This window comes from Trachurus trachurus (assembly GCF_905171665.1).
Source record: "Trachurus trachurus genome assembly, chromosome: 1".
Taxonomy (NCBI): Eukaryota; Metazoa; Chordata; class Actinopteri; order Carangiformes; family Carangidae; genus Trachurus; species Trachurus trachurus.
In genome coordinates, this window is record NC_139891.1 from 24,826,011 (window position 1) to 24,849,982 (window position 23,972).

General features: G+C 41.0%; 2 protein-coding genes across 3 annotated transcripts in view; both read right to left on the minus strand.

The window, feature by feature from the left end:
* Window positions 1-10,780, minus strand: part of limch1a (LIM and calponin homology domains 1a) — a 29,033-nt gene extending 18,253 nt beyond the window's left edge. For both annotated transcript variants that reach the window (XM_083980664.1, XM_083980663.1), the window contains exons 1-6: window positions 10,189-10,780; window positions 1,837-1,907; window positions 1,668-1,737; window positions 1,461-1,567; window positions 1,341-1,371; window positions 1,133-1,243 (exon numbers count right to left, since the gene is read on the minus strand). In XM_083980664.1, coding sequence (XP_083836790.1) covers window positions 1,133-1,243; window positions 1,341-1,371; window positions 1,461-1,567; window positions 1,668-1,737; window positions 1,837-1,907; window positions 10,189-10,299 — 501 coding nt within the window. In that variant the 5' untranslated portion in view covers window positions 10,300-10,780. The remainder of the gene's footprint in view (window positions 1-1,132; window positions 1,244-1,340; window positions 1,372-1,460; window positions 1,568-1,667; window positions 1,738-1,836; window positions 1,908-10,188) is intronic.
* A 2,467-nt stretch (window positions 10,781-13,247) lies between these two features.
* Window positions 13,248-18,114, minus strand: uchl1 (ubiquitin carboxyl-terminal esterase L1 (ubiquitin thiolesterase)). Its single transcript, XM_083980683.1, has 7 exons — window positions 17,775-18,114; window positions 16,682-16,823; window positions 16,230-16,315; window positions 15,665-15,712; window positions 15,282-15,351; window positions 15,144-15,202; window positions 13,248-14,260 (listed from the first exon to the last, which is right to left on the minus strand). The coding sequence occupies exons 1-7, from the start codon at window positions 17,901-17,903 to the stop codon at window positions 14,177-14,179; spliced, it is 618 nt and encodes a 205-aa protein (XP_083836809.1). The 5' UTR covers window positions 17,904-18,114; the 3' UTR covers window positions 13,248-14,176.
* Between the last annotated feature and the right edge of the window lie 5,858 nt (window positions 18,115-23,972).

A 23,972-nucleotide genomic window follows, 5' to 3' on the forward strand; every position in this document is an offset into this window, starting at 1 on the left:
GTTTTATGTCCAGGGATGATCTCCATGACCAAAAAGCACATAAGCTCACAGTGATAGTCATATGTCATTGAGAATTTATGACTTTCACATTCTCCACAAGATTATTTGTTTATTTTCATATTATGTCTTTTTTTCTTTTAAAAATCACAAATATTAAAGGGATAGTTCAACATTTTGGCAAATTGGCCCATTGCCATAATCTATATAGTCATAGCAGTAGGTTCGTTACCTTTAAAGGGACAATGAGGAGTTTTGGAAAGCAAAGTGTTTTCACATTGCATTTCCCATGAGCCTCCGCTTGCATGGTGAAATTCTTGGACCAGCGCAAGACGGACAAAAGCGAAAACATTTGCCAAGAATGTTTTCATTGATCAAGAATGAAAGTCGGAGGTTCGAAGATGATCAGATACCGTCGTAGTTCCGACCATAAATGGCACGTTACAAGACCAAGTTGTTTTCATGCAAAACCGCTGATGCGTGTTCCCGTCTGGAGCAGATTTTCGGCAAGCAGTCTCTGCATTTGCCTCGAAAACAACTCTGTCTTGTATCGTTCCATTCTTATCTCATAGCGTGGCGAATGTGCAGGTCACAACTTGTCCATGAGAGTATTTTGGAGTTGTTGGATTGTGTATTTGATTAATTTGATGAGGGAAACCAAGAAATCCCATTAGCCTCCATAGTGTAGCTCTGAGCAGCTCACGGCTCTGCTCCGCCGTTCTAAAAATAGCTTGCACCGACAAATAAAGGTAACGAACCTACTCCTAAAACTATAGGGATTATGGCAATGGGCCAATTTGCCAAAATGTTGAATTATACCTTTAATACTTTAATCCCAAAATGTTATGTTAGATAAAAGAACTATACACTACAAAGATGAACCAATTCAAATGGAGCCTAACTGATCATATTTACAGGGTCAACCAACTCATATTCTGTCTCCTCTCTCTCTGTCTCTCCCTGTAATAGGAGTAGCTGTGGTGAAACACAAACAAAGACGTGTTGTTTCCAGTCTCTTGCACCCCAACAAAGACAGGAAACTAACAAACCCATCCCCTTCACCTCCTCCGTGCTTTTATCAGTCTATCTCCCTGCATACCCCCCCCCCTCACTTCTCATCAGTGTGTTCGCTCACCATCCTCATTTGAGCAAGAAGTCCTTCAAACTCCTTGAGGTTGAGAGTAGGGCCAGTGTAAGAGGCGCAGCCGCTGGCAGCCTTCCCCAGCCAGAACACTGTGTTCAGCACCTGGGACACGGAGATAGGGCACGTGTTACAAAATCTGGACAAAAGCAACTGAAGTTGAATGCAGGACAAGATGAGGAAAAAAGCAATTACAACTCACATTTCTGAGTTTGCGGTTGCAGTCTGAGTCCCTGACGAGAGAAAAGTGTGTTATTGTTGTGTGATACAATAAGAAACTCCACATGCACATGTATAAAATCCAACCAACACTCCTATTTACTTGAGGTTTGCTCGTATAGAAGTGTCCTGCAGGTCCCCGGGGTCAAACAGCTGGGAGCCTTTCAGGCCCAACTCCTCACAGCCCCGCAGGAAGACTGACAGGTTGTCCTAGAGAGGAAACAGCAGGGGACGACAGACAGACAGTCAGAACAGGGGAGGTTCACGCCACGGGGCTGAATGTCCCACTGGAGAGGTGGTGTCCTCTTACCAGCCCAGCGATGGGGGTGGGCAGTCTGTTGATCTTCTTGACCAGCCCTGGTTTGATTGCACTCAGCAGCCTGGTGTGGAGGAGGGGAGAGGCAGAGATTTATTGAGTCTTAGTGGAGTTTATGTGTTGTTGCTGCTGCTACTGACATCAAAAACTGTCACAGACTTACTCGCATAACAGGATGCCGTTCTCCAGCGCACTGCGGAAGTCCTTGTCTCCGAAGCTCTTCCCTGTGACAGCCTGGGGAGGGGGAACAGGAAGAGACAGATGTAAAGGAGGTGGACTGGGACCTGGGCTGTTGCTAAAAAATATTGAGAATATCAATTGAATATTAGTTATATTACATATTGATTGTTCTGTAAGTCAATAAAACATTACAAAACATTCAAAAATTGTCAGAGTTAATAATAATAATCTTCACATTTCCAAAGGTGAAACCAGCAAACAGTTTGACTTTTTTCGTAAATGGTAATAACCATTATAGTTTTCTGTCAACTGACTAATTGCAAATGCAACAAAGTTCTTCAAGCAGACCATATTTTAATGGTTAATAATCCCCAACATTCATCTTTTACATCCTTTCCCGAATGATGCACTGATCAAATACACCTGATTGGTGGGTTTTTTTCAGATTATCAAGTATCTGTGTTGTTTATCTGAGAATTATAACTTTATCGATTTATGTATCACCTTTAAAACAAACTGTACATTGTACTTTGACAAACAAATCAAAAGAAATGATAGTCAGAGGAAAGACAAGCAATATAATCAATGTAAATGAGGGAAATAATAATGAGCAGATGCTGTATAAAAATGCAATCCACCCACGCGCACACAAACAAACGCAGTAAAATCAATGAAGGCGACATGGAGACGATAAAAAGACACTATCATATAAAACCAAGTTTATAAAAATACGTTTCAAGAGGTCATTTTAAATAAGTTGTTAATTCTGCTTTGTCTGCTGCATTTGATCAATCAAAGTGGGCCAACTGAGAGAAATCTTTGCCCTCATGTAACCTTGGGTAAAAATGTTTTCTGTGTGGTGGGGGGCAAAGATTTTGTAGGACCCACTTGCAAAACAGACTTTAATCTTTTCATCTGAGAGTTCCTATGAATAAAGCTTATTAACTAATTAAATAATCCTTCTTTTTTTTTTTACCTAAGTACACTCAAAAAAGAAAGCTATATCCTCTATTCTCTCCATGTTGAAATTCTTATTCTTCTTATTTAACACAGCTGACACCAATGTGTGAAATTATGTCACTTTGGCCTCCTGGGAAACTGAAAATGTCATTCATCACATCTTATGGCATTAGTTTTTACACCATTAGTTGAAAGCATCTGTTACAAGAAATATGAGCACAGTCACTTTTAGACAAGTAAGTTATACTTCAGAGCAGGGATTGTGCCTCAACCTGCTGCTGCTGCTGCTGCACGGTTCACCCTTCCCCCAACATTTTGCTTCAGTAGAAACCAAATTAGAGTGACGCCGAGGCCAATGACACACTGCTCTGTGTCCTCATTTCAAAATTCCCAAAATGCGCCCACATGCACATCCTTGATTTAGATGTACACACTTGCATCTTGAAAAAGCTGCAGTGATAACCTGCTCAAACTCTAATTTGACGTCTGTCTTGGCAGAGGAGGAGGAGGAGGAGGAGGAGGAAATTATGAAGTTAACAGTGACAATCTACCACCAGACCAATCTAAACAAACACACACACAAACTGCTTTCTGGAGCTGTTGTGTAACCAGCAGCCAAAGATGAATGGAAAATCAGGTTTGACTGACTGACGTCTAATCCAGATTAGCACAGATTACATTTAGCGCCCGAACTGCTAACTACAGGCACACACACACTCTCTCTCCGTCTCTGCTGCTGCTCGATGTGCGCTCCTACACATGCCTCTACAAACACACGTAATCTCAGCCAATGGAAACTGATCAGAGACACTGAATAATCTGAGGAATCTAATCAATGTTCTTCTCTTCTCTTACTGGTGATATCTGTGAGCTGCAGTCGTGTCTGGATGTGCACCATATGTTTTAAGGGAAACACACACACACAACATCTGCAGCTATGAAAATAGTCTATTGTTTTTAGTTATATAAGTGATGACCAGATGTTTCCCATTGGCATCCCCTTCTTGTTCTTGTCTTTCATCATTCTGCCATCACACACACACACACACACACACACACACAAACACACACACGTGTATGTGTGCACGCGTTGGCACATGTCATGTTTATTAGGGTTGGACTACAGGACCTTTGAAACATTTACACCATGGTCATACATAATTTACTCACTGAGCAGAGCACAGTATCGAAGGGGAACAGGACTACTGTGTTTGTATTTTGTGTAGGTCGTGTGTGTGAGGGGGAGGCAGGACACAGACAGTGTGTGTGTGTGTGTGTGTGTGTGTGTGTGTGTAGGGTGGAGGTGGTTTAACAACTGGCTGTGTGTAAAATGCTGCAACTGAAATACAGCAAGACATAGTCACCAAAGGGGAGCATGCACATTTAGGATAAGATGGAAAGCAGTAAAAAGATTGGTGTGATATTTTGTGTGTGTGTGTGTACATGTGTGTTAAGTGAGCATTCATGTCTGCTACAAAATCCAAGCCAAAGGCCTGGGGGGTATTTCAGCGCCAGCAACGGTAATTCGACCCTCTGTCGTTCCCTCTCGGCCCTTATGGTGGATTTCTCTGCTCAGCCTGGGTGAATGGCAGCAGCAGCAGCTACCATTTAAACCCTGAGGTGGGAGTGTGTGTGTGTGTGTGTGTGTGTGTGTGTGTGTGTGTGTGTGTGTGTGTGTGTGTGTGTGTGTGTATGTGTGTGTGTGTGTGTGTGTGTGTGTGTGTGTGTGTGTGTGTGTGTGTGGTGGGGGGGCAGAGAAGAAGCAGAAGTAGGCCAAAGTACCCTTCGCTTTTACTTCAACAACTGCAAAACGATGCAAAGAATGAGAGGCTTGAAAATCAGAGCCGGTGACACTGCTCGTCCATAACACACTGGTGTTATTTCTGGTTTTAGCACTTCTTGTGCTGTAACGCACTTAAATGACAAAAGCCAGGATTTTGCAGTCCCCCACACTAAGTGATGAGTAGTCCGCTTAGGGGCCACGATGCTGCAATTTACTCAAATGCTTGTTTATTTTTAGTCTGGGACAGGTCAGACAGTATCCTGGGTTAAGCCCAGACCCACTTTGTGCCACTCGTGGGTTAACATTGCTGCATCCCAGAGCTAAGCATCCCTTTTCTTCAAGATAAATCTTTGTTTTACTGTGTGCAGTTAAAAAAGCCTTTGAGGATCTGGGTACAGACTTTGTTTGTCCAAGATTGATGGGTATTTTTTTCTAAAAAGTGACTCAAATGAAATGTGAAACAGAAAATTACAGGTGACTATTTTGAAATCTGGTCTTTTGCAAAGTGATGTTTTCACTTTGCAAAATCATGAGAAGCATTTTCTGAACCTTTTTATGGACATTTTATCCACTGCATTGACCACAAACTTTTTTTATTTAGAAACAAAAAGATTATCTGAGCTGAAAGATAAAAATAAAAATAATCATGAGTTACAGAAAGATACAAACTGAAGCAAGCTCTGACCTCTTATGCACTTCCTGTAAAACTAGTCCTCAAATGAAATGCATTCTGCAGGATGAAGATGGAGATGAGGCGTTTCTGAGACACACTGTGATGGAGTCGCCACTAAGAGAGTCTGATGTCTTGATTTATGGTGTTGCCTGCCCATTAGCCCTGTTATAATAATGTTAAAATGTGCTGCCTGCAGGCACTTTGTGTACCGATGCCATGTGGTACACGAAGACAAAGAGGAAAAAAAAAACTCAGAACAAAGAAGAGGGAGATAAACTCATGATCCAGATGCATCGTAGATCTGAGGATGAGTTTAATCTGGATCAGAGTAATTAACCAGAGTGAGTGGACGTAAGACAGCGGCCGATACGTCAGCTGCTGATATCTGCTCAACACATGGAGCAGAGGCCCCTTCTTGATTCTTGATTCCAGCACACGTAATACTAGTGAGAAAATTAATGTATGTAATATGCTTTTTCAGCACAAAATACTTTTTTTTTTTTTGTATGTTATTAGATTAAAATATGTAAATATATGGTATTCTAACAGGATATTTGACACTTACATTTCACTTTGCTCTGTACATTATGCAAATGTAGTCACAGTTTGACGATCTTGTTTCTTAGCTACTAAAGATGCAGCATTCATCAACTATGATTCAAACACAATGGAAACTCTTGTGAAATTCAATTCAATCCATTTTTTAATGTACATCTCTTATCAGATACTAAATTACTGCCACTGTTGGTTTATGCCCCATTTCTACTGTTGCAATGTTTTCAGAAAATACAATATGACATGTTTAGTTTTGTCTGTCTAACTGTCACTATCCTGGCTCTGCAAAAAAAAAAAAAAAAAGAAATCACTGAGGCATGACAGACATTTTGGCCAACAGCAGCTCTGTGTCAACATTATTTCACATTCTTCAACACAGCTTTTGATGCATGGAGAGTCTGAAATCCCAGCTCTCACACTCACTCTCTCACTCTCTCTCGTGCAGACACAGCTGGCTGTCTGTCTGAGACCACTGGAGTTAATCTGACCAGGACAGCTGTGACATCTGGCATACACACACACACACAAGCTCAGTCGCACACATTCCTTCATTTATTCCCTGTGTGTTCGACCCTGACTCCTGGTATGTACTGTATGTCGGTGACAGCACAGGTTAAACTGCTGCCACTAAAGTTAACTTTATGTTTCTTTCTTAGCCTGTACAACTTTAACCTGATCAACGTGACATCCAACGGGTTTTAAAAAGCACCTTTGGCAGTGTGTGTGTGTGTGTTAGAGACAGTCTAACCCAGCCTTGTCTCAGCTATAAACAGACAGAAAGAGTCCTGTCTGTGCCAGGCTAATTTCCTGCTGGGGTCATGTGGTGATATATAGCCTACTGCTCTACTGCCCCCCTGGAAACAGTGATACCTGAGATCCTGCCCATGTTATGTTCCCATAGTGACCAGTGTCACCCAACCGGGGCGTGTCTGACGAGTGTGTGAGCAGTATCATACATAGCTGATCGACATGGGTGTGTGTGCATACGCTTTGCATACTCTTACAACACACACACACAGACGAGGAGCATGGGGTGGCATGGTGAACCCTGAATCATCCCCCCCACCTGTGAGAGCGTATAAATACACCACTGGAAATAGAGTCAGCCTGACCACGTCTGAAAATATCTAGAGAATTAGGCGACAGGAAGACGACAAAGCACGAGGAACACTGAGCAAAGACGCTGCAGCAGGAGAGATTAAGGTTCAGAGCCCAGCAATAACCGGGCCCAGTGTGCTCACTACTGATGAAACATGGCTGCAATAGATCCAACCAATTCATCTGTGGTATCCAGCACCAAAACTATGTAAAAAACAAAACAAAACAGGATGCTTCAAGAGAAATATGGACCTTAAATGAGGTTCAGTAAAGTTAAATAAGGACATGTAGAGGTCAACTGTTCTACAGACTGACTTAGAAAAAAATTGAAGAATAGCATATGATTTTTTTTTTTTACTTATTTGTCCATTGATGAAATGTTGTATGTTTAAAAAAGCTAGTTGTGATGTTGTGGTTATAATTAACTAGTCATTTTAAAAGCAGATTCTCACCATTTCCAGCTTCTTAAATGTCAAAGTTTATGCTTTTCTTTATCATAGACATAGAAGATTGTAAAGTGATTATTTTGGGTTAAAAACTGTTGGTTGGAGTCGGACCAAACAAGACATGGTCATTTTGAGCGGTGGGAAATTATAGCAGGTGGTTTTCACCGTTTTCTGACATTTCATTGCAAAACCCATGAATGAGCTAAATCAGGAACATAATTGGCAGATCAATACTGATTTATAGCTCCATAAACACTGTGACATTTTTAATCAATAGGAGGAATTCTCCAAAATATAAAACTATTTTGAAAAACAGATGGTTGTAATGTGTTATGTTGGTGTTTGTGGCGATGTTTTGGCTTGCATTTTGTAAATAAACAACGCACAGACTCCGACATCAGGACCGATATGCAGAAGGTGAGTCTGCCAAACAATATTTTGGGGGAATAAAACACATTATGCTAAGAAGGAATTGTGATACATGTTTAATTTGAACATTAAGTAACCAAAATTTGAGGGGTGGTGCGTGGCGCAGTGGTTAAAGCGGCCGCCCCATGTAGAGGCTACGGTCCTCAATGCAGGCGTCCCCGGTTCGAATCCTGTGTCGGGCAGACATTTCCTGCATGTCATTCCCCCTCTCTCTGCCTCCCCCTTTCCTGTCTCTCTCACTATGTGCTATCCAATAAAGGCAAAAAGCCAAAAAAAAGTAACCAAAATTTGACTAAATGCTCAAACACAGTCTTAGTCCCGGCAGGTATGTCATCTTTTATAATCCATGCATCCTTTTTTGTGACTTGAGGGTTGTGTGCAACCTCAACTTGATTCATGGAGGGAAACGTGTGCAGTTTTTCTGTTCATTATCTGTGACATCCCTAAATAGGTCATAACTCTCCACAGAAATAGATATTTTATAAATGTTAATAACTTTGATTTTCTTATACTGGATGTGGGACACTCGCAGAAGCTGAGCAGCTGAACTGGGTGGATTTTGAGAGATTAATGATCCACATCTCTGCTGTGTGAAATGTTTAGAGGAGTCATGATATGAGATGCAGCCCCCCACAGGCAAGTCAATTTAAATATGATTCTGATTTAAAAAACGAAAAATTGTTTTTGGCAGAGGGATGAATGTTGGATTAAAACCAATTAGCTTCAATGTTCTTGACAGCTTTATCATTTGCCAAGTCTTTGAAGAAGTGAGGGGCTAACTCCCTCCTTTTAAACCTGCAACTTTATCAGTTTATATGGAACTGGTGGATCCTGTTAATCATTATGTAACCTCTCTGTTTAATCTCAAATTGGATTTAAGCTTCATCAGGGTGAACCATGTCAGGTTGTTTTAAAATTATCACTGCCAAACTGCAGGAGTATGTTGAGTGAAAAAGCTTGGGAGGTTCAGGGCTTCATAAATTCATTCATGTATCAGACTCAGACAGGCATTTTGCCTGTTAGCCTGTGGATCGCCCTGATTCCTGCCACCTGCAGTTTAGCTAAGTTTCACAAGCTTTTCTGCATGTGTAAATAATTGTCTTGCATTTGTATCATTTCATCTGTCATAAGACAACATGTACTGTACATTGACACAGTTAGCTAGGTGTATGTTATGTAAAACACTAGATTTGATCAGCTTTATGTAATCTGCTTTATTATTTTAGAAGGAATATGAACACATACAGTACATTTATGACCTTGTTAATGTGCACAACCACATAGGCTACTGGAAATCTTAAAACATCCCACACATTTAAAGGTCTAAAAAACAGGATATAGAGGAAATACCACGGAAACATCCCAGAACCAGTCCTTGCCCCATGCGAAGAGCAGACAGACAATGTTATGCCAGATGTTAGAAAGGCAACTTCATCCAAATTCCACTGCATCAGTTGTGGATTTATCAAATAAAGCTTATATCTATCCATATTCTCTCTATCATACCACAGAGGTGCACTGGTTGGTTGACTGCAGGACAAGGCACACAGATTATGTAATCCCTGTGAAAAACAACACAGCCAAGGTGCGAACGGCAAAACTGAAAAACTTCATTTTGAGGTAGGCCTACTAGTCCAAATCACTCCCACCAGACTCTTGTAGACAGGTACAGTAGCTTGGCCAAAACAGACCTGAGCCATAACGACAGAAAGAAAAAAATAGGTCATAATAACGCAGCTCCATCGTGATTCACCACTCAAGCTTATGGAGACGGGCGTTTTAGCCAGATGATGGTGGAGAGAGGCGATGCAGCAGACCACGGATGATAAGCTCATCCTATCAACCGCTGTACAGTCAGGCCTACAACATCTCGTGCGTGAACGATGGCCCGGTTCCATAACCATGGCAACCGGAATCCCCTCTCGCCTGGCAACAGGGGGGCGTTCCTCCTCCTGTAGTCAGTTAGGTGAGCTGAGCTAAACAAACGGAAAATAAACGGATAAACTGCGCAGTTTAGTCGCTTGTTTTCCCACTTGAATGGTGTTAAAAAGCCCCTAACAGCGTCAGTACTGGTGTTAAATTACACCAAGAGTCAAACACGAGTAGGAAAAACTTTGACCAACACGGTTGTTGCTGTTCACGCAGGCTACCAGAGTAGAGCGGTTGTCCCATAGCGGTAACCCAACACTGCATCACCCCCCCAACAGGTGATGATGCACCGGTGCTGCTCGTGCTGTTGGCCTGCAGCATGTATTTATATCCCCGGTCACACAATGTGGCAAAGTATGACCCATTTACGTCCCCATGCAGCGCCGCTATGCTGGAGCAGCAGCAGCAGCAAACCCCCCGGACTCGGACTCGGTTAACGTTAATAAATACTACTTCACTTACCTCTATCCATTTCTGTGCCTCCTGACAGGCCGGTTCGGGATGACTCGGCTGCTCCAGCGGCTCCGACTCGGCAGCGTTCGGGACATCTCGACCTGCTGTGGGGCTCGCCATCTCCGGACAGGCCGTTCACTTTCACCGCGGACCAGCAGAGTGGGACGGTCGGTCGGTCGGTGATGAGATGATATTACTGGGATAATAATGTGTGTTGTGTTGAGATGAGTGGAGGTGCTGCTCCCCTCCCCTCCTCCTCGGCTCGGCTCGGCTCGGCTCGCTCCGTCACCGTCAGTCCGTTATCCTCCTACTCTCCTCCTTCTCCTCCTCCTCCTCTGTCCTCTCGCTTCCAACGGTCAACTATCCACGCGCACTACTTCAAGACGGGACCAGTCCTCCTCCTCTCCTCTTCCCACTGCTGCTGCTCCAACTGTTATGGAGACCACGGGGACGGACGAAGCGTGTGCCGTGACCCCGACTGCTACTGCTGCTGCAACACAAACTGCCTGGGGGCGCTAAAAATAACGATTCACCGTGCATTCACCGTGCACGGCGAGGCTGACTGCTGCTGCTGCTGCTGCCTGTCCTCAGTTCAGTTCAGCTCGGCCACCGCTGCTGCTGCTGCCGCCGCGCGTTTCAGGACACGTGAACGCGCAGACAGGAATCTATGCGGGGGAGGCATATAATACATCCATGGGGGGAGGTCGAGAGAGATGGACAAAGATAGGAGAGAGAGAGAGAGAGAGAGAGAGATGGGGAGGGGGTTGCACGATGTCCCGTTATTTCTCTGTTCCTGTTCGTCCGCTGAAGTGATGAAATGTGCTGCTTCATGCTTACCTGAGCCATAGATGACAAATGATATCAAGAATCACATGTCAAAAAGTAGTTTTAATTATGCTTTAGCTCACTCTATAATCTAATAAATGTAAAATGTGCACACCTACAACATTGGTCCTCATGAAAAACAACATATCATTTTGAACTTACTTGTTTTGTCCAAATGTGGGTGTTTACCATTGCAGAAAATGGGGGGAAGATGTAAATATTCACATTTGAGAAGCTGGAGCAGGTTCATATTTTTGTCATTTTTGCTTCAAAATGACTAAAATCTCTTATCTAAGTGTCAGCATTTTTGCCAAGTAATTTTTGTTAATAAACTTTTTTGAACTGTCAAGTAAACTGCGTCCCTTAGGAAGTATTAAACTGAAACTGTGTTGTACAGCAGGGCTTCTGGGAACCTAGAAGGACAATCCAGACATGTTAAGATACTTAAAACAGTTTAATAATGTGTAAAACTTCTTTCAAAGCTTTGTCCACATGCCTGGATTATCAAAGAGACACAGGCCCACAAACCCACAACTCGCCCAGGCCTCTCACATTTTCAAACTGGTCAGTGTGCTTACGTGTGTGTCATGAAGCACTGTGTCGATATTCAACACTTGCAGTACTTCAGTTGATATTGTATTTCAGTTGTGCATTTGCCAAAATAAAGTTGTGTTCAATCAAACTATCACTAACAGATTTGTAAAAATTCAGTCAAGTTTCTGTATTTTCTACATCTGATGGGAGATTAAGAACAACATACAGAATATAAACAGACTGCATCCTGCACAGAAAATGAAAACCACTGAGGTACGGACTTCACATTTCTATTTATGGTTCAGTGCTCCCCTGCAGGAATAAAAAAAAAAACTTGTGAATTAACAATTCTGCTATTGATTGGTGTATTTGTTGGTTTTAGAAAGTTACAAACTGCAGATAAAGAGTCCAAACTAGAATGCTAACTCGCCTCCGGTTGTAAAACTCCAGCCATGTCAAGTTGCTTACAATGAGGAAAGAAAATACACAGCTTCTCTTAAGTAATCCATTATCAGCAAAAATCAATACGAAATCATTAGCTTAGCAGTCACCAGTAATGCAAGTAATCAGTACAATGGGTAACAATTGAGTACACACTGGGGGTTGAGTGTTGATAACGCCTGCCCTGTACTATTGGATGCAAATGTGACCTTAAACAGCAGGTGACGCTTAGTTTACTGTCACTTTACCTGATCACCTGAATGAAGTCTTTGTAAAGGACACAAGCAGGCGAGAGTCGTATTATCTTACATGTGTTTTCTACAATATAAATATTGTCCACCTATCCTTTTTGAATGAAATTCTCATTTGCATCTCAGGCTCTGAAAGTATCTGAGCAGACAATAATAATAACCCTCCCCCAGAGTAAAGTTAGGCGAAATAAAGCTTTACAAAGTAGTTTGTCACACTCTCTTGGTCTCTAACAGAGTCTGTCAGTCCGGTCAATAAACCGCATATCACACTGGGCCTGCTCTTTCGTAACACAGAGAAAGGTCTTGTGTGTGTATCCACAGTGATGAGTTGAATCACCAGACAACCTGTCGTCAGCTCTTCTATCCTCCTCCTGTTTCAGCCCTCCACAGCTGAAATGCATCCAAGATCGGTTCAGGATGAGCCCCGGCCCCGGGCCGAGCCTGAGGAGGTTAACCACTTCATCACCTCATGTGACAGAAAGTATGAATGAGCGTCAGCTAAAATGTAAGAACTAGTGACGGGGGCAGAGTCAAGAAAAGCAGGATAGCCACAAAGCTTTCAGGCCACAGCTTCTTCATTATGGTGAATAAGAAAAAAGAAAAAATCACAATTTCAGTGATAGCTTCACCTTACAGGCCTGATCTGACCACCAGCCCAGAAGTTGCTATTCTCAAATAACAGCTAATCTTCACATTGAAGAAGCTGGAAAAGCAACTGATCAGTTTTGTACATTAAAACAACTGTCATTGAACTTTTCAGTTGATTAACAAACAAATTAACCGACCAATCATTGCAGCCCTTCAATGGTTTTACTGGTAGTAAAAATAGATCACAATAGGAAAGCAGAGTTTTTGTAACTTATTATGTGTATTCAAAAGAAAAACACTGACATCCAGCTGGAGACATCAGAGCCTGGGTTACGTGATGTAGCTGAGGAGGCAGGTGCACAAGCTGGTTCCCATTTTTCTAGTGCAAAACACCTCAGGAGACACATTCAAGTTTAATGGTTGCTTTATTGAAGCTGCATCACCAGCAGAACTACAGCAACACAGTATTTGGAAAGTGCAGAAAGGTAAACAATTTGAGCACAGCCTAGACATAACACTACTAAATCACCCTGCACTGCACAACAACAACCCAACGTACAGAAGCACTGTATCTGAATGGTCCCTAATCTGGTTGGAAATTGTGTGTTTAACTTGCACAGTAACAGTAACTAGCGCATCTGACTATTTGGGCATTGGTGGGCTGTAACTGAAAAAGGGCAGTGAGCTCACTTCAAGTATGTGCTTCAAATTCACATTTCTGAAAGAAAACTTGAGTTTTTTCCGAAAAATGTCAGTGTGACACCCAAGACCACGACTCAAAAGGTTGCGTGCATGCCCCGAACAATGGTTAAATTATTCCTACGGATACATTTGGGCTCTTCAGAGGAATGTCAGATCCTTACAAGCTCAACCACACAGCAACCAAAGGCATTCGGGTAAACAGGCGAAAACGTTTCCCCCCTAACAAGTCTTTCTGCCTTTTTCCTTCTTCCCCTTATTGGCACAAAAGGTATTTAAAAGTATCAGTCTTTTGAGTTTGACATAGATGCAGTGATTACCCACAAAAAAAGTTGCAAAAGATAAACACACACATGCCCACAAGCAGTGGTGAGACCTCAGGTTTTACAATTATCACTGCTAAATGACATCACACAAAGAGAATTGGGCAAGCTTGCATCAGCAGAACAAAAAGTTTTGTTGTGTTTGTGTGTACAAGTGCTAACGAATGTTTTGTTCATGAGATGATAGTGCAATGTGGAAATAACATGTGCTTTAGTGCATAGTGTCTGCAGATGTATGTGTACACAGGTCAGTCTGGTGGCCTGCTGATTGTGTTTGTCATGTGAATGCGCCGAGACATTTTGGTTTCCAGTTTCGTTCTGTTTCATACCAGATATCTAATTGTGACAAAAAGCCACTGCAGAGAAGCGCACTTCGCCTTGTCCTCTCTCCACAAATCCACGGCACATTTTGGCTGAATCCTGGATGTGAATAAGAAGAAACAAATGGAGAAAAAATTAGATAGGTCTATGTATTCACTACATTTCAGTTAATACTGCACACTTCAGAAGGAAATTTCAACTTGGTTTCTGGTGTCCTCATCTGAGGTGCCTGGTCATGGAGGCCAGACTGGCCCTTGATGTTTTTTCAAGTTAAATCAATTCCTCTGAATGTTCATAATAAAATGTCATGTATAGGTGCGGTTCCCAAGATATCGCCACATTTCTGATGCATCAAGAGCTGTATTTGGACAAATATTAATAAACTAATTTTACCAAATATACTCATGACAACCATGACCGGCAGAATTATGAATGCAGGACATCAGCTCAAGTATTAACCTCAGTGGGTATCTATTCTTTTACACATAGATTTTGTTACATCTTCCTTAAAACCAGATCCAATGACTCATCCCATTCCCAACATTATGATTCTGGTTTTCAATCACTAATGCATGTGGCGCCCCCATGTGGTTGTTTGATGTGACAACCTGAAGCCTCATGATGCAAAGATGTTGCCTCTTCAGACTTTTGCAGAACACAAGTAAAATATGTGGAATTTATTTTGGGGTTAGTTTATTCATCATCTTTTCCCCAGAGTTTCAACCTTTGTTTATAATCCCATAGTTCACCAACAGAGTTGAGGTGAAACATGACTTGCAGAAAACAGCATTGGTTCAAGTCCAGTTAAATTTATATTTTACTGCATTTGTATTTTTTATGAATACTGGAAATGTTTCAGAGTGTACATCCATTGGCCATGTTATTGATTGAATCAAGCCACTCAGGAACAGACTCCTTATCAGATACCATGACTCATCAGAAACCATGTGCATAAAGATCAGATGACCACACTCTTACATACCGTAATGAAGGAATCATCTTTGGTGGCGCCGTGGTTCACTGGTCCATTCATTCTTCCATCTGAAAAACAAATTAAACTGTTGGCTCCATCCACAGCTAATCACATACAGGAATGTACATTATGTGTAGAGATGCTTACCAAACTCATAAAGTTGTCCATTTACATTCACAAAGGCAATGAAGTGGAAGTTGACTTTGTCAGCTTCCGGCTGTGAAAGTTCAGATACATGAAAGTAATATTCAGGGTGAATACTGTCATAAAAAAAACCCCAACAACTTCAGGAAATACTAACAAGAGAGAAGAAGATGCATATGGACAGAAAGAGAAAAAACTGAACTTTTACTTAACACAATTCAGTGCCAGCTCATCAAAAACATGTATGAAAATGTATTACAGACTAGAATCAAGCTGGGTGAAAAGGTCCAACATGTGTCGGACACTGAGTGGGCCCACTGCTGTCTGAATAGATCATAAAGACGTCAGCTGTGAGTATCTGTTGAGGATGTGGTTAAGTATCTTACCCTGCACTGGCCCTGCACTGCCACCTCGTTGTGAGCCTCACAGATTGCCTGGAGAAGAAGGAAGAAATCATAACACATCAGTTTATGACTGCTTATATGCTTTAAAAACACAAATTCACCACGTTAAAGGAAAAACAACAGCACAAGTTTCAAAGCGTTTTGTGATGTTGTTTCTGTGTTACTGTATCCAAGTCACACTGTCCTTTCTAGTGACAAGGATTTAACGGTGTCTGGTGCCCCCAAGTGGCGTTAATATAACATAACGGTTATGCCATGGTACTAGCTATTCTTGAAACATTTGTTTATGGTTCATTTCATTATTCATGGCATTTCTGGAAACTCATTAAACTACCCCCTTTGTCAAAAGGACTATTAAGGTCTCAGATACACAATATACTAAGCATATCTCATATTAGATAAACGATTGGTTTTGATCGTGACACAAAGTAGTCTTGTAATATGATGATGGATATTTTACCATCTGTAAAATTGATGGTGGTGTGCAGTGTATAGGTGGACTGTCACAGCTTTATATTTAACAGTGCATAAAGCAGCATTACTGTACCTTGTTGTTCTCCAGTTGTTTGGCACGGTCATCGGCAGACATGTTTGCAGTCTCATCTAGAAACTTCTTCAAGGCAGAGTCAGTATCTGAAAACACAAACAGCATTAGCTTCATTAATAATATGCTGCACCAAATAACTTCATCATTAACCTTCATATACTTTAGTTCAACCATCATATTTTCTTTAGTAAACTCCCATTTCTGTGTCTGTACCGAGCTGACTGCTCAAATTCTGGTTCACATCTGTAAACAATATACTTGTTGAATACATTTTCTTTTGGCGAGGGAATACGAATCAAAAAGCAACCCAGTCAGGGTTTTTACGTTTTTCTACTGACAATATCTAAAATCTCTTTGATTTTTTTTAGGGAACAAGTGGAGCAGTTTTGAACAGCAGAAATATTAGTTATTGTCGTGACCACTGTAATGATATGCGCTGCAGTTCCACTCACCAAAAGTCAGTTTACTCTTGTTGTTGGCCACAGCGTGCAGCAGAGCAATGGTGCCACAGGAATTGACTACTGTCTGCTTCAGGAAATAAACGTCAGAGTTCTCCGCAACCTTGTCTGCCTGCTTCTGCCTGAAAGACTCGTGCTGCCACACACACACAGACAAATTACAGCGCACACACATGCGCACACACACACACACACACAAAAAACATGGTCATTGTCATCTGCCTGTGAGAACACAAAGTCTTGCCAATTCTGCCACCTAAAATCTGCACATGAATTAACAACAGAATTGGGAATGGAAATTAACAGTGCAGTGACAAGGATTCAAACACAGACAAGTTCTCCATTAGTGCTTCTCCAATGAAATGATGATCTGCTTCTCTCTTTTCTATATCATTTTAAATCGGGCTGTATTTGTATCATTATCTATTATATTCATGATTGAATCATTGTATGGTATCTTTTACATTAGAAACCAGTTCGAAATTCTTGTGTCAGTGTCCCTAGAGTTTTAGGGTAAGGCGATGATGTCATTGAGTGTCTTGTTTCATATGAAACAATAAGATATCCGATTTAATACAAGATTTACACATTATAAGCAGTACATTTTTTTAAAGAATCTAAAGACAATGTCTATGCTTGGACATAAATCAGATCTAAAAATAAAATAAATCAAATTCTCTTCCTCAACAAATTGTTAGCAGTAATAAACCTAATCTATGGGGTCTGGACTGTTGACAAGACCAAACAAAGCATCTGATGATCATATGAGCTGTCTGGGCATTTTGTTTACAAATAGATGATTTACTTCATTGCTATAAATAAGAAGTGGGAATACAGGATCCTGAAATTATCAGTTGGGCGTTAGAAGTGCAGATTTAACTGGATAATATTGGTGATGATTTCTCATTGAGAGAGGAAAGGTAACCATATGCTGAATCACTTCCTCATCATCCTCAGTCTTGCAGCTCTTCCTTCCTCTCCTCCTTGCCCTCCCTGCATCTCAGTATCACCCCACCCCAGACAGCATGTATCCTCCGTGGCTCACCCCACCCTCAGTCACCACCACCATCATTATCATTATCATCACCTGTTGTGTCAGTGGGAATAGTAGCATCAGAGCACAGCATGGTTTCGGGACGGCGGAGAGTTGATCGCCCTCCAGCCCCAGCACATCCACAAAGCGCCAGCTCTCACCCACGCCGAGCTTGCTCAACATCTGAAACGCACACGGGGGCCAAGAAGAAATAAACAACAAAAAACACGACGATGCTGTGAGTGGATGTCAAACAGTTTACAGGTTACAATGACGACATCCATCAAGGAGCCGGACCCCCCCATGGTGTCTGGTTAGAAAGATGCTGCGTTGTGTTGTGTGGGTCCAGGGAGACCACACCCTGTAGCCCAGACACAAGCAGGCAGGCAGGCAGCGCTGGGACTGGGAGGAGGATGATGCTGCTGCTGCTGCTGCTGCTGCTGCTCATTAAATTTAAATAAACGCTTCTCCTGTTTGTGGCCTTTTCATATGTATTTCCACTTGAAAAAAAAAAAATACACAGCTGAAAATATCACCGCCATGTATTGGTAACGTTATCATGGCTGCTACTGTACGTGGTGGCGTTTTAACGGTCGTCCTCGTCATTGGTTTTAGTTTAACTGTTTTTTAAAACTTACCCGACCGTTGGAACAAACGAATAACGTTAGCAACACGTCTAACGTTTGCCTTAGTTACCCACCTTGTTCAGCATCTGAAACGACAGAAACATAAACACAAACAGCAGGTGAGTTTGCTAACCTGTGAAACCTGCCAGAGAATTAAAAAAAAAGTTCATAATAAACGCGCTTTTCTTTTCTTCCCACCGACCTCGGGGTTGATCTCCATCGCAGTCCACTCCATTTTTCTGTTGAGTTTTTTGATGATGTGACTCGGCAAGTTTGTTTTTTTTAAACCGTCGTCTCGTCGTGTCTCGATGTCCGCAGCTGTCAGTTGGAAGTAACAGCGCGAGAGCGAGCGTCTCCTGCACTTTATGCTGTCGGTCGTACCAACTTACCGGCAGACAGGGGGGTGGGCTCAGATCAAATTACCGGTGGTGCACAGATTTATCCGTTTTATTGAGAGACATTGAAAGAGATTTAAACGGTACTTTTTAAATGCCACACTTGAAGAAATGTAATGTTTCCCTAGAAAGAACTACATCTCAATTAAAAGTAAATTTAAGGTAAAATCACACCGCTAAATGAGAGACCACTACGGTCAAATCAAGTTCCTTCTAGAAAGGAAAGTGTGACGTATTTAACCATAGACATAGAACAACAATGGTGGGTTGATCAGACTTTTGGACTCGCAGGTTAAAGATTATCACAACTAAACTGAAATTTTAAGTTTTACGTCGTCAAATAGTCTAGCATTACAAAATAACTGTGTCATAGATTATGCAATCACTGTGGCAAGTTCACATAGGCCTACAGTCATCTAGAAATGACAAATATTCAACAAATATATTAGGCTGCTGCAGCTCATTAAGTTACATTTTACAAAAAGAAGAGTCCAGACATTATGTTCACTGTGTCTCAATAGGTCTATAGTTACCAGTCTAGTTCCTATGGCACCCCATGATCCTTTTCTATTTAAAAAAAAAAAAAGGGGTGCAATTGCCTCTCAATCTGGAGAGAGTAGGAGCACAGGTTTCTGATTGCATACACTGCCCCCCATACAATATAGGCCTACTGTCATTCTAATAATTAACACATATAGGCTAATACTTTATCATGAAATTATAGAGACATCTTCAAAATTGCAGTTTACACATTCATACACGTAACTGCACTATAATTTTTCATTTCATAGTGCATGCCCAAAACATAGGCCTAACAAACTGAGCACATGAAGGGCTCAAAATAGTTAATAGTGTTGTGTTCAAGAAGACCGAGTCAAGACCAAGACCAGGGGGGATGAGACCAAGTTCAAGAGACCAAACCAATATGAGACAATTTTCAAGGGCCATTACTGTATTCAGTACCAGTAGGCTACTCATAATAATAATGTGGCTTGACAACATCATTCCTCAGCTAAAAAGAAAAGATCATTTTATGTAAAATCTTTACATCTGCATTGAACAACACAGCACAGAACCTGCTGAAGTCTCCTCCCACTTTTGACTTTGGTGCAACCAGGTTTTTCAGATGGTTACACAAGCAGATACTTTTATAGAACAGTCTTAATTATCTTAAAGTTATTGAATTACATTACGTAAACCAAAGTGAGCGATTGACAGAAAGACACTGCAGTCACTGCAGCCGTCTTGACTGGTCTTTTTAACTATTATGTGTTGTAGTATAGCCTACTACAACACTGACAGTTAAATATCAGTAGGCCTACTTAAAGAAAAATAATGCTTTGCAGGCAGAAGAGCTGCTTCTACAATTTCCTTTGTAAACCACAACAATCCACAGTTGCTTTTGTCAATGTGATTTCCTTGATGTGGCACTGTCTACTAATGTATTCAAGTCACAAACCTTGATGTTCAGATCAGGCCATGGCATACACTGAGGCTGAAAACAACTGTGCAACAGACTGCAATTACCAAGTGTTACCTTAGGGTGCTGCTATTGTGTCAACATTGAACAATTCGATATATTTACATCATTATGTGCAGTTGTAAAAACACCACATTTGCAGTCGTTTGCTAGCTTACTCCTGAGGTTTGCATGAGTATGTTTGTGTGAATATGAGTGACTCTCCACAGCCTCGAGTTAGACGCTTGTCTGTGAGCACTGCTCTCTGCCAGTGTAATATTACTTTGTGTGTCCTGTTTTGCCAGTTTTTGTGCACCTGTTTGTTCATGTTAGTGCTTTCGTAAGAATAAACACACTGATTTAGTATCTGATTGCTCTTGCTGGTGCCTGTCTGGCAGTGGGAATAAATTGTATAAATGTTCTGTAAGCATGGCAGAACATTTATCTTCTGATTTATGTTTTGACATTGTGGCTTTCCACTTTTCCTTCCTGCTGGTGGCGCTATAATATGCACTATCTGCATCTGGTTTCAGTCTAGTATGATTGTTGTTATATGAACAATTTCAATAATAATGATTGTTTCATGATACACTGTAAATACTGCTGATGTTATCAATCGCATAATTTCTTTGTCTAAATAGCAAACAGTTATTTTCACATGGAGTTTTAGTGAGTGGAAATTAAATCGCTGTAATTTGATCATGTATACCTCAAAGACTATTAGAATAGACTAAGAGAAGAAGTCCAGTTGCTTTTTTACTACAACTCCACAAGAATAAGATGACCTGGATGACTGAGAAGAGAACCTTCACGGACTCAAAGACTATTCTATGATATCACCTATTAAATGTGTCACTTGGTCTTTTTGAGACACTTTCTGACATTAAAGCTACAAGATGCATGTTTCATTCATGCCGACTTTTCTTTACAGACATGTTTTAATCAGAGGTGAAGATAGGCCTCTTCAGAAGTTATTGATCTTACACCCCTGCAGGGTGTGTTTGTGTTGTTTGTGTGTGTGTTTATGAAGAGTTGGGAGACAGAGTGAAATTGCCTGAGGGGTTTTGGGTTCAAAGGTCAGAGGGATATGAGTAGTTGGTGATTCATTCATTGAGTGTTTGAATTGTGTTTCGTTAGCTGGTTTAAAAAGGGGGGCAAGCAACAGTGAGACGGCGTTCTTTGAAAATCAAGGCGAAGGAGACGATAAGGCGAGACAATAGCTCTTATTTTTGTCCTCATTTTTGGTTGCATTTTAGAGTGAAGATTAGCAGAGCACACTGGTGAGTCATCATCATCTCAAAGGATATTCAGTCAGTGTTGTAATTACTGTAACAATTATTGCTGTGATCATGGTCTTTGCTCTGGAGGAAACTTGATGTTGTGGTTTCCTCTTGAACAGAATAGTCCGTGCCGATGAGATGTGGTGTGTGCTGTCCTAAGAAGATAAAGAAAACCTGTGGAGTCCCGGGAAAAAATTACAGTGCTGGACATTTCACTCTTCATCCGTGAGAAATGTGTAGACCTGTGCCGATTCCAGCTCAAGTTGTGGAGCTGAGTGGTGTTCCTCCTTTACCAGCAGGCTGGGGATGGAGCACAGTGGTGTATTTCTTTGTCTTTGTCTCACTCAGTATGCTGTTAGCTCTGCTGCTTTGGTTTTTACTTGCAGAGTCACAACGCTACAGACTTAGAAAGTGAAAATGCACTCAGACGGAGTGTGTGCCGGTGTGTGAATGTGCTTGGATGCATAATATGTGTGTTTAATGGAGTGTGTAACATTTTACATATTGTTTTTTGTGTTGTATCATTATATTTTAAACCTCTGTAAATGAAAACAAATAATGCACAAGTTGATCATCTTTTCAGAGGATGGGTGAAGTGTGCCATTTAATTTTCTTTCAAAATAAAAGCTCACCAATCACCCTAAAATGTCTGTCTTGTGATTTCAAGAGGTGAATAAGCCTGATTCTATTTTTTTTTAACACAAACATACTGTATGTGTGGTTTTAAATACCAAACACACATTGTGTCTTCTCTCTCTCATTGTTTAGTTAATTGATCTGGAGGACTCAGCTGTTGAGTTGGTCATTTATTGACATGGCATGTAGATTCCACACATGCCAAAGCAAAAGACGAGAGAATGGAAAGCATTCAGGGTAGAAACAATCCTAATCAATGTGTTTTATAGGGCGACATTCTTCATTGTGTAGGACCTATGTTTCACCCTTGTGATAACAGTTTGTTGCTAAGTCTCCACCTGATCTGTTTCTAGACTTGGTCTGGTTATGTGGAGATGTTCTGACTAACAAGTCAATAATTATATATTACATTTATATTTGATTATTGTGTTTATTTTTTATCACACCTCAGATTTCTTTATCAAAAACCAGCCGTCTCAGGTCCCCGGTGTCAGTTACAGATGATTGACTCAGGTGAAGTTCAGTTCAACCTTGAGACCGTTGTAAGCACAAGTTGACAGTCAATTCACTGAAACAATCCAGTGTCTTTGAGATGAACTCTGATGAGTGCAGTGATCTCAATTATTCCTTAACTTGGGTTTAATTCCTTGACCTAAATAAAGCTAAATAAAGTGAAAACTAAAACAACCACATGACTGACCAGTTACTCAGCGTCTCCATCTTCAGTATAAACAAAGATACTCTGCCGTCTTTGGTATAAACGCTACTAATAAAAACAAAGTAAACATTTTGTCCCAACTCTGTATACAGCTGAAATGACCCCTATGATCTTGCTACCACCACTGAGCAATATAAAGTTGTGGTGAAACTAAAAGAAAATTTCCAAAAATCCAAAATGCCTGGAGAGATTTTATAGGATGTTTTTCCAGGATGAAACCAAGATCCCTTTAACTGTAAAACAGAATAAACTTTTGGACTTTGGACCTTTCCAAGACGGCCAGTGCACTCTGTTGGAAAAGATGTGAAATCATTGAATGTGTGGTTTAGGGAGCTTAATGACTGTATAGTCCAGTCATTTTAGACAGCCACATCCTTAGTAGAGCAGGTATGACATGAGCCAACAGTGCATAATCCAATTACGTATGGCTAATTTGCATACATACAGCACCTGATCTAAACATTGGGTAGAGCAGGTGAAAATGTCTTGTTCAATCTTGTTAACATATTACAGTTAAAAAACTTAAGGAATGGAACCAATTTAGGCCCATGAGCATTAATAGAGACGGAGCATGTCATACCTGCTCTACTAAGGATGTGGCTGTATTGAAAAATTGCAGTCATCTTGAAATTTAAAGTGGTCAACTTGTCGGTTGACCGATGGAGTCAACTCATTCCAATTTTCAAGCTGGTACCACCACAGCAACTTCATATATACATGTGCCGTCAAAACGGTGCAATTTACGCAAATTTATGCAGATTTATGCAAATTTGCTCATGTTAACAAAGAATTTCAAAAAACTTGTAATACATTTTTTGTTTGTCTTAATGTAAGTAATAAACTCAGTAATTTTCATGGAGATATCTAAAGGTTAAAAATTTTACCCTATTCACGTGAAAAAAAAAATGTAAATGCGTATAAATGGGATATGTTTGGGTGTTTTTCTAAACTTTCCCCTAATGGGATTCTTCGGGGCTTTTTTTCCCACACTCAGGACATGCTGAGGATACAAAATCAGTTGAGTTTGCTTCTGTTGCAATTTGTTTAACGTTGACCCCTTTTTTGGCCTAAAATGACTGGACTAGTAGGCGGTCTGGAAAGAATCACTTCCTGGAAGTCTATTTAGGAAGCAAACTTT

What these genes read in the sequence shown, in the direction of transcription:
- uchl1 (XM_083980683.1), bottom strand. Translation starts at nt 17,903, where the DNA reads ATGTTGAGCAAGCTCGGCGTGGGTGAGAGCTGGCGCTTTGTGGATGTG. An exon ending in AACAACTGGAGAACAACAAG is followed by an intron (nt 15,713 to 16,229) that starts GTACAGTAATGC and finishes CTTCTTCTCCAG; the next exon opens with GCAATCTGTGAGGCTCACAA. An exon ending in AAGATGATTCCTTCATTACG is followed by an intron (nt 14,261 to 15,143) that starts GTATGTAAGAGT and finishes ATTCACATCCAG; the next exon opens with GATTCAGCCAAAATGTGCCG.